Raw genomic sequence first — 11,416 nt, 5'->3', positions numbered from 1 at the left:
ACCTGGCTAGACAAAGCTTTGGCTGGGATGATCTAGTTGGGGATGGTCATGTTTTGGTCGGGGTGTTGGGCTATATGATATCCTGAGGTCCCTACCAATCCTAACTTTCTATGATTCATTATTAACATTGATGATGGGAGTAGGAGGGTGGGTCAGCAGCTATTAAGCATTGAGTGGAGGAATGAGATTAATTATATTTTAAAATATGTCAAGCAGTTGGGGCATTAAGGTACTATATATTGCTTGTTACAGATGGGATATCTTTATTTTTTCCAGGAGCAATTTTTGATGAATCTGCCAAAAAGGATGAGGAGGTATTTCGTATGGCAGTTGCTGACCTCAATCAGAATGATGAAATCTTACAAACTGAGAAAATCACTTGTTCTGTGACATTTGTGGATGGCAACAACCCATTCCAGGCAGTTCAAGAAGGTAGGAGGTTAAAACTTACCATATTTATCTGGTTTTCTTTCTACAGCAACACCCAATTTTATATACAGAGCACCTTAATGACTTAAGCACATGAACTCTCTCTGTCTTTATGCAAAATGTATTCAGTATGTATAATTAGTGTGGTGGGTTCTTTTTTTAAAAGTGAAGTTATGTTGCATGGAGATCTAATGTGCTTAATTTTGGAGCATAAATCTTGAATTTGGTCATGTTTATTAAGAAGGACCTTGAGCAAAGGTAGAGAGAAGTCTGGCATAGTTGTTCTGAATAACTTGTGTTAGAATGTGTGGATATTTTCAGGTTACTGACAAGCAGGATCTCCTTTCATGACCTCTTAATATGGCTCAATGACTTCATTAAACTGAAATACCAGCACAAGCTCAGTGGCAAAAGCATATGCCAAGTTTTGAGGATAACCTCTTGAGGTGCTACAGACTGATTAAGGTTACCTTCCTTATATTAGGTTTTGAAAATAACCTTGCAGTCCAGAAAATTACTCGTGTCAAATATAATTCTCTAGTCCCACCATATGTTATCATGGCCAAATACTCTATACAAAAGATGGTTATATTTTTAGTGGGGTAAGGTAATACCAGTAGGGTAATAACAGAACGCAGTATTTTATATCTTTTTGAGCTGGTTTAATAAGTCACTGGTATGACTATGTTGTCTAAAAACACAGCTGTGTGAAGATATTGAAACTATGTATTTCTATTTCATGAGCATCTTATTTCTTGCTCTGAAAGAAGAAAGTACTAATATGTAGGGTATAACCATAGGACATATGGTTATCACAGAAATACATTTAATTATATCATAAAAACATAGTTTGTTTTATAAATCCATGCTCGCTACAAGCTACAGATTTATATTACTCAAGATTCTTAGGTGAAGTCACTTTGATTGTTTAAATGCAGAGTTTTAAATGACATCTAACTTGTAGTTTGGTTTACAAGATAGCAAATCTTATATGTTGGCTTTCTTAATTCTAGTTATTTACTGTGTAGAAACAGTGGAAGTAAACTGGCCTATGTATAGTAGCTAGTTAATTTGCTAACACTTAATCCACAGTTAGGCTTGATTGTTACAAAGTTAGTGGTAGAATTTGCATTGGCTTCAATGGAATATGGTTAAACCAAAATTAGTAACAAGTTACAAATATTTTAGTGAGGCTTTTTGCCCCCAAGTCTTTGAGCACTGAAATACATGATCAGATCATGCATAAAAAACAGTATTAAGTAATATGTTCTGAGCAATGCTGGATTACAGAAAGAGTGATTTATTTTGTGAACAGTGTGGATTAAGAAAACCTGAAATTAAACTGACAGAGGTACATAGAGGTATTGGGAAAGGATGTGTTGAGAATTCAGAGATGAGAAGGAGGGGAAAAACCTTCTAGGTTGCTTTTGTGCTTGTATTGTTAGCATGTCAGCTGTTCTGTAATCAGTTAATGATGGATCATACTAGTTGATGATGACATACCTAACAACAAAACACCATTCATCAAAGCATCAGGGCACAGAGAGATTTTATGGAGATTTGTTTTTTTTTTTTTCTTTTAAGCTGTATGGTTGTTTAGGATCAGAATAGATTTATTTTATATGTTTAAGGAATGTGTGAACATCTATAAAAGTGAATGTGCTGAAAGTAACATTTAATGACTTTGTGGTTTTGATTTTGGATCTCTGACCATTTTATACAAAAATTCCATTTTTCACTCATTAAGAAAATGTCTGTAAGTTTGGGAGTAGATTGTAACAGAAGTGAACTGCAGGGTGAAATATACTTTAACTTCTCATGTGGGAGGAAAAGTCCTGCTGGCATATTAAGGAGGTTCTGAAGCTCAATAAAATATTTGCTAAGATGAAACTCAGTTCCTGCAAATCTATGATGGAAAGCAATCAAATTGCAGGGTACAGTCTTTGTAACATAGCAACATTTTTCTGTACCAGTGTGACACTTTTTTTGTTTGACGAAAGGCAACTTGGAAAAAAAATGGTTATTTTTATTCTTACTGGCTTGTTGTCTTTGTTATCAATAGTAATACAGATCCTTTTGAGCTGACATTCTAGGAATTTTTTGTAACTTGAGGCTAAATCCCATTTAACAATTAATGTATCCCATGCAGGATGCACCTACTTTGCACTTGTTTACTCTGCATGTAATTCCTCTGCCTTTCCCTTTCCTCAGGAGAAATTGTGTCGATATCCACATAAATTATATTGATACCATATTAATACCTACATGGAAAAAATGTGTTAAGCCAAAATGTTGCATTAAATCTGTGTTTCTACTCTAAGGTGGAACTGTGAAACCTAACTAGTTGAGAATGAATGGACTTAGTCTTCCTCTCTCATTTAGTCATTTTTTTCCAGTGAGACCCCATTTTGGTCAGTAGGTGCCAGGGATACAAGTCTAGTATAGTAAGATAGAGGTTTGGGGATCCTCTATTTTTCTCTGGTTTCAAGCAAAACCCCAAATTTAAAGTCATCGTTGGCTAAAATGCTTGAAGTTTGCATGGTTTCAGTTCATGAGAAGATTTCTCATGCTTTTTACGTGAGTCAGACCATTAAAATAAGGTTTGCACCCTTTGTTTTGATGTTCTTTATTGCCCTATATGTTTATAATATTAGTATGTCCAGAAAAGTAACCTTACACTGGAATGCTGTTGGTCAAAATATGACCTGACCTCACTGAACAGTAAAACTTGTTCTAGGGCTTGAGCCTGCAATAAAGCAAAATCATATACTACTGGCAAATGTCTTTTAGATTTTTATGATCCACTGAAAGAAAGCATGTAATATTTCTAATTTCTGTTTCATTTTATCGGGGAAAATTAATTTATCATTCATACCCAATGAGCACATCAGCTCTAAGATGTTTTATTTTGGGTTTTATAGGTCAAGCTAATTTATTTAATATATTTTACCTTTGTACTTACCACAGCAGCCATCCTTCTGAATCTACTTTTATAAATTAGTATAGTGCCCTGAGACTTCTTCCATTTCTGTCTTGGGGCATCTTATTAATAGTCCTGATTGGGGCTATGAGATTGAATTGCACAGCTGAGAGATTTTATCCCAGATGTCCTGTAATGCCAATGGGAGTGCCTTCAGAAACTATATACTTTATGACAGAGCACTGAAATAAAAAGTGAAACTTATTTATTAAAATTAAGGAAATGTTTTCTCTATCAGCCTAAGTGCTAATAAAGAGTCCCAGTGCTGAAAATGGGTCACCTCATTGAAAGCAGTGGTGCGGTGTGATTCAACCTCTGTATATGGAATGATGAGGTTATAACTGCTTATTTAAACTGAACCTTGACTGGTTAAATATCTGTAAGCAAAGCATAATAATGTTTATGCTCTATATATGAACAAACATAATGTCAGTGCACTGTTTTTCTCTATTTATAGAAACAATTCACAATCTCTTTTTTACAGATGGTAGTGAACCAAGACAATCAGATTTTTTGTTTGCTGAGTGTGTGAGGTGGGGAGGGTGGGGGGGAGGGGGGAATGAAAGAAACAATTCAGGAGAGTGCCTCCAGTTTGTATAATGGAAACATCACATTTTAAGCATTTTTCAGCACAGAGAATTAAAACATCAGATCCATGGTAACATAAATAGGACTCTTTTCCTGTGAAATCTCTCTTCCTGGTGGCATTGCTTTGTTGCATACCTAGAAGAAATGGGCTGAAAATTTCAAAGGAGTGGAGTTCTAAGTACACTGAAATGCTACTTTTTAAACAGTCTTCTGAAATGTTTTAATTCATTTTTTCTCCATTCGACATGCATTCAATGAAGAAATAAATGAGTTTACCCTTTTGCCTCTCACATACTCTTCATTGTGGGTGTTTCTACTCATGCAATTAATGCAAAGCAATAAACTCCAGAGCTCTACAACCCCAGAATTTATTGCTGTTTGCACATGTGCTGGGATTGCAACACACTGAGCTGGGTCAGAGCAGCCCCGGCTGGCAGGGGGTCCTGGGGGTCTGCCTGCCAGCCTGGGACTGTACCCCTCTGCCTCAACGTGTTGTGGAGGGGGTGGCTGGGGCAGGAGGGTGCCTCATCATGGTGCTAGCAGGCAGGCAGCCACTGCAGTGAAGCACCCTGATGCCCCAGCCACCTGGGGCAGAGTCTACATGTGTGCTGCTGTGCAGTTTTTTACTATCCTGCCAAGAAATAAATTAGTTTATTTCAACCTAATAGGGGAGCACATGTAGACACTGAGATGTTTACCGCACAACTCATTAGTCTACTGCTCAGTAAGCATCTTGTGTAGATGTGCCCTGTTATAGTTCTTTGTTTCTTCATTTCTGCTCCCACTAGCTAGGAAAGAATGTGAAGCAAGTCTTGCAGTTTTTAGTACTGACAGAGGTGTCATTAATAACTGGGTGATCTGAATACCTGATCAGCTTACCCAACTTCACAGATGTGCAGAGACCTCAGAACTCCAGCTCTACCATTTTGAATCCTATTCCATAGAAACAATCACATGCTTGCTTTCCAAATACGCCATTCTGTAAGTAAACGTGAGTGCCCAGTTTTCAAGGTTTTAATCCACTTGAACATTTTCTCCAAACTGTAACTTTTAACTAACCATCATAGGGAGCCACAGTGATTGGTGTGAGTAACTAGCTGGAATAATTTCAACTTTTCTAAGCTATGATTCTTAAGTTTTTCCCCACTCTAAGATACATTTTGTATAATGCCACTTAAGGGACCTAAGTGGACAGAGGGCCTATTTAGAAGCCCACTAAAGCCAATGAAAGTTCTCATGTTTTTCCATGGGCTTTTGATCATGCCCTTAGGAGTCAATTGTGCCATATTTACACTCATTGAAGTGTCAGATTGCTCCATAACTCAGTCCTCAGAATAACAGTAGTATAACTGAGCCCACAGTTGTTGTCAAAGTACTACACTTGAATATTTCTGGCAGCTCCTGATAGCTTTAAATTGAAACTATATTTTAATATTACGAAATATGTACAAATTTCACTTAGCCAGCTTAGTATAAACATTTTGCCTCTCAGTAATATGATAAAACAGCAGTAAGTAGTGACAAATTATAGGCTCTTTTGGCATAATCATTTTTAATTGTTTCTTTCATAAAACATCTATAAAAGTAAAGAGCTTCTTTGTGTAGGCTATATAACTAACTGATTCATCCCTAGCAGATCTGAATGATGACCAAAATCCTGTATGCTTGACAAATGTTAGTGACACTTCAGCTATCTACATATGGGTTTTGAAAATTAAAAAACCCCCAAAAAACCGCTTTGTCATTCAGGTTAGTCATAGGAATGCATATACAGACACTAACTGAAGCCTTCATAATGGTTTTTGAAAGCTTATTGTGATCAGTGAAGTAAATAAGGCAGTGAGTCATAACTAAATGGGATTCAGTTGTAGAGTAGCAGAGATTTGTAGGACATCAGTATATATGAAGGTCACATACAGGATTTTACTCAAGGAGAGTTTTATGGTCAGAAATTATGGCCTGACAGTTGCATCTGCTGTAGTCTTTTGGGGCTAGATGGATGGAATATGATAATGTTGTCCTTTCCTGTTTTTGCTAATTGCCATAGAAACCTGTTTAAGTCCACTGATTCCATGGATTGCTAAACTTTCTGCAAGTTATGTAGGGTGTTCAGGTTTCTCAGCTTTCCTACTGCTATTTATTAACTGGTGCAAGTTTAATGTGAAATTCAATTTCTGTGCAACTTACATTTTTTCATTGCCCTTCCATTTCATTCTAGATTTACTTTCTTACTCCATAAAATGGATTTTGATGCAAAATGATATATTAATATTGAGGGGGAAAAAATCACTTTCCAATTAGAATTTTGAAACCGAACATATGAGAGATGGGGGAAAAAAAGATTGGTTCAAATTAAAAGCTATTCCAAAAACATTTGCCATTCCTGGGGATCTGCATGCTTATGTTAATGCTTCAGGGACGATGAGCCAAATATGCTTTAAAGTATGTGCATAAGCATAATGTAATGAAGGCAGGGGGGCATTTCTCCCTTCCTGAAGATTTCAGCCAGTACTGTGCTATTCAGTCTTCCAGGCTGATTCTGGTACTGAAACGCCATGCATTCAAAACTCATGAGTCAGGCCCTTTGAAATCTGATCTATTTGAAATTATACATATATAAATTCCTTTTTATTTGCCTCCTTTCTTTTGAGCCTTTATTTTCAAGCTTCTCTCCATAACTAAGAAAGCTAGAATATTTTTTAATGAGATATGTGATTCTTATATGTTCACATGACTACAAGAGCTGGAGATTTAAGATTTGTGTATGATTCACAATAAACTCATTGACAGTTGTCAAGACAGTGGTTTGAGGTGTTCAGAGAAACAAAAGACTCTAGAGCCAGAAATTGTTGTCCAGAAGCCTGTATTATGTTGGTAGAGAGAGAAAATGGTTTTCCAGACAAGGAAGAATAGGGTGCCTTTCTGAAGGGGAAGGTCTTACCATCTGCAAGGAGCTAAACAGGGGACCTGTAGGACCTTTGAAAAAGAACAGAGAGATAGGGCCACTGATGCTGTGTAAGTACAGGATTCTCCCTTGAATCAGAGACCATGTATGAAGGTAAGTTTAGATTAAGATGAAGAGTTTCACATACTGATCACGTCTACATCAGATGCTACTTTGCTGGAGTCACAAGCTGCAGTAACGTAGCTCTTTGCTACGGCGACATAGTGTTGGTGGGCATGAACTGTGTTGCTGCTGCTACTGCTCAATAGCTCATTGCTACTGTGTAGTAGGGACGGAAACAACCCATGCAGCACCCAGATTGTGCAGTACCAGCAGTTACTGTGCAATCGGGTGCATGTGTAGATACACCCTCCATTTCACATATTATCTGGAGCCATTTCAGGATTATCGTGATGTATAATTTTCTACAACCATAGTTTGCAGAACCCAAAGTAAACTGTAGACAGAGAGTGTCAAATCTCATCCAGCCCTGTGGATGAATGACTGACATAGGGGCCAAGCCTCACTGTACCCATAGACTAACCCTGCATTCTGGATCCAGATCCACTGATGCTATTAGGCTATATAGCATGGCCCTAGAGCTGCTACTACCACAGGGCTATGCTTTGCAGCCTTGGACTCCCAGAGTGGTTGCCACATGCATAAAAGTATACTGAACTCAAAGTGGCTGCTGGTAGACTACAGGCCAGACAGCCATTTTCACAGGCTGAGCGTGGTGGGGCCCCCAACTCCCTTGATTGGCCAAGGGGGCCCAGTATTCCTGCCCCTCTCTGCAGATTCTCAGATGGCCCCAAATCACCATTTGCTTAATAACACATCAATTAATGGTTTCTGTGGGCTTAATCCCCTGATTAAGTCTGTGAAAGCCATTATTTAATGTGTTATTAAGCAATCTAAACACTTAATAATGGTCTAAAATGAAATATCTTATTAAAATAAAGCAATGCATACCATGTATTGTAAGTGATACTAACTATATGCACTGTATTAAATAACACTGACTATATACACTTTATTACAGTAAAAGCTCTGTTATCTGGCATCCCCTGGGAACGGGGGATGCCGGATAACAAAATATGCCTGTTAATTGATGCTACATCTGGGACGTTCCTCCGCCCCTCCTGCTGCATCGCCGCCCCAAAGGGAGGTGGGTCCCGCACATCCTGTTATGCCCCCAGGCCATAGGGGATCAGCAGCACAGGCTGCTTTGTCCTGAGCCATGGGGTCTTGGAAAAAATGGAAGTGCCACAGTGAGTACTTCCAGTTTCACTTTATCTTACAAGCCAGCATGCCGGTTAGTGGAGCATGCTGGCTTGTAAGATGCCAGGTAATAGAATTTTACTGTACCTAATACCATCTAAGTGTTTAATTAAACTCTAAACTAAAATGTCTTCTGAAAACAAAGCTAATGCACAGCATACATTGTAACTAATATCCAGTATATTACAGTTTAATATAGTGGACACTATAAAAAGGAGTTTACCAAAACTGAATGCTAACCTTGAGACAGGCAGTTCATGCTATGTATTAAATGCAAGCTTGCTGCACCCAGCCACAGTTTCTGGAGACATTCTCTTTCTTTGTGGGGTGAACACTTGTCCATACACTGAGATATCATGCTCAGTGTCCCCTCAGTTCATTGAATGGTAAGGCAGTGTTTTGTCAGGGCATAAAGATGTGGAAACCAGTCACAGACAGAATCCCTGTGTTGCCCTGAGGGGTCAGGCCAACACCCAGGATCTCAATATTGTGCTGTTAGACAGGAGGGTGTGGTGTACAATTGCACGTGCACACATAAAATCAATTAAGTGCACACATACTAGGTGTACTCCTATTAGGCATACACAGTCACACTACCAGCTCAGGCACATACACTGTACACCCCAAAAGTTAGACACAGATCACTAATTCGTATGTCATGCACACAATTCCTTATATATACACATTCAAAATAATTAGTTTAGGTTCATGCACACTACACACACCAAATTTAGACAGAATCAGTTACCAGTTACTAACACCTGCACCTTCAATACACATATGTGGATTACTAATTCATATACCACACATACACACAATATCTATATATGTATATTTATGTGTATTCACTAATTTACACACATACACACAAGTGAGTTCCTAAGTTGGGTATTGTGATGTGTATATATGTATGTGCTTGGTGTACTTGGGATACCTGGGGAAAGGTTAAGGTAAGAAAGTAGAAGTGTAGAGTGTTAAAGTTACCAGGACTGGGATTAGAGCCGGTAGACTACAGGGGCTTGGGCTGAAGAACTGAGGCTTGGGAGTAACTTTAGGTTAATTGATCTTAATTGATTCAAAGACAACACCCAAAGCCTGTGGAACAGGGAAGCATGCTGGCACAGAGTCTGGGACTGGAGCCAGAGCTACGGAGGAGATGAAAAGGTGGATGGGGAGGGGGACAAATGAGACTAAAGGAAAGTGTGGGTGTTAAAGAGGGGCTCTGAGTGTGGGGAGCCAGAGGATGACTCCGGGGCAGCTAGAGAAGTTGCAGTGAGTGTCAGTAGGTGCTGGAAGCTGGAGAGAACTGCAAGACAGCTAATAGGAGCTAGGAAGCTGCAGGGTGGGGGTCTGGGGTGGGGGGAAGCCTGAAAACAGAAAGAGGCAGCAGAAAATCACAGGAAAAGCAGCAGGCAGCAGGGAGAGCAGGAAAGCAAGGAGAGGCTGAGAGGTGGCAGAAAAGGGGAGGTGGAATTGGGAAGGGATTGGGAAACTAGCAGAGAGGGTGGGGACTAGAGCTGAGAGAGAGAGAATGAGGCTGGAATTTACGATAAGGAAGGGACTGGGATTCAGTAAAACATGACCCAACTTGGGGTTGCAAATGATAGTGGTTTTATTGAACAGGGGAGATGGTAACACAATGCCAAATTGGTTCTCTTGCACCCACACACGCACACAATGGCAGCAGGGGTTAGAGAGGCTTGGTGCAGGGGCTGAAGTCCAGGAGGAGAGAGGGAGACACACAGACAGAGAGAAAGTCCAAATTGTAGGAGGAGGTATGCAGGTAATCCCTGTCCAGACTGGAAAGGGATCCTTGTCCAGTAGATGTTGTCCAGAGGGGGTCACTGGCAGCGCCTCTGGGTAGATAGGTGGTGTGGCATGGTGCTGGTCCAGATGGGGAGGGTGTCCCACTGGGCTTGTCTTCACTGCCCCTTTTTATAGGGGCAGACCTTGTGTGACCATAGTGACAGGAGGCATGCCCAGGTGAGGGTCCGCCCCTGGCATACTGAGCACGTGTGCAGTTTCGGGTGTCTGTAATGGTGAAACTTGCTGGTTCTTCAAGGTCTTTTGTCTTTCAAATGCTGGCCTTTTCTCTGTTCCTGGGTGAGGTCTGTGGTTCCTGGATGAATCAATGCGAGGTGATGGCCCAGTCGTTACAGGCCATTCAGTAGAGGCCTGCTACCATTGTATTTCAACCATTTCAAATCACACTCATTCATTGGGGAACCAATTTACATGGGAGGGATACGTGACTCATACAGTTGCAACACATGGGATGCCCAGGCAGAGGACACAAGATGGAGGCTTGACATATAAAATGGAAACTTGACATGACTGGTTCACTTACAAACACAGGCCTAAACCATACAATATCCATATGAAACCATAAAAATCAATACAAAAAAGGATAATAATACAATATGCAACAGTAAAAATCAATACAAACCTAATAATAATACAAGATAAAACAGTGGTTATCCAAAACCAAAAACTTGCTACCAAAATAAAAATGTTTAAAGCTTATCCTAAGTTTGAGCTCACTTATATTTATCTCCATCTCTATTCCCTATAGATAAGAAGTCAGAAATGGTTGGGGAAGGGGAGGGAATGCAATAAAAACAAAAGAAAGAAAGAAAAGGGGTTTTTCTACACCTGTACAGAATCCTTGCACAGGCACAAGCATCTGGCACTTTTTGATGGAGTTCACATAAGCAGCATGTTCATTGTCATGTTCTTTCCCCAATTCCTGGATTGCTTTTAGACCAGCCGCCTCCCTGCTGGGCCCCCCTCGGGCCCCAGGGGAGGCACACCTGGGCCAAGGGTTAGTGAGGAACTAGTTAGGCAGCTTCTGGAGGGACTGGATGTATTCAAGTCACCCGGACGATCTGCACCCTAGAGTTCTAAAGGAATTGGCCGAGGTCATTGCAGGACCCCTGGCACGGCCTTATGAGCACTCGTGGTGCTCTGGTGTGGTGCCGGAGGATTGGAAGAGGGCCAACGTGGTTCCCATCTTCAAAAAAGGGAAGAAGGAGGACCCGGGAAACTATAGGCCTCGATCCTAGGCAAGCTGTTTGAGAGAATTATTCTGGCACACATCCATGAGAGGCCAGCAGGGGACTGCATGCTTGGGGCAACCAACACGGGTTCATCAGTGGCAGGTCCTGTCAGACCAACCTGGTGGCCTTTTATGATCA

At 40.3% G+C, this 11,416-nt stretch overlaps 1 protein-coding gene across 1 annotated transcript in view; it reads left to right on the top strand.

Moving 5' to 3' along the window:
• Nucleotides 1-277: 277 nt before the first annotated feature.
• The window catches only part of GRID2 (glutamate ionotropic receptor delta type subunit 2), a 1,321,020-nt gene continuing 1,309,881 nt past the window's right edge, over nucleotides 278-11,416 (top strand). Inside the window, exon 1 of the mRNA XM_019526356.1 lies at nucleotides 278-432. Within this exon, the coding sequence (XP_019381901.1) occupies nucleotides 324-432 (109 nt within the window). The 5' untranslated portion in view covers nucleotides 278-323. The remainder of the gene's footprint in view (nucleotides 433-11,416) is intronic.

Source organism: Gavialis gangeticus, unplaced genomic scaffold (genome assembly GCF_001723915.1).
Source record: "Gavialis gangeticus isolate Ggan-Ray unplaced genomic scaffold, GavGan_comp1, whole genome shotgun sequence".
Taxonomy (NCBI): domain Eukaryota; kingdom Metazoa; phylum Chordata; order Crocodylia; family Gavialidae; genus Gavialis; species Gavialis gangeticus.
Note: the sequence above shows the minus strand (reverse complement) of the source record. Positions and strands in the feature narration are given on the sequence as shown.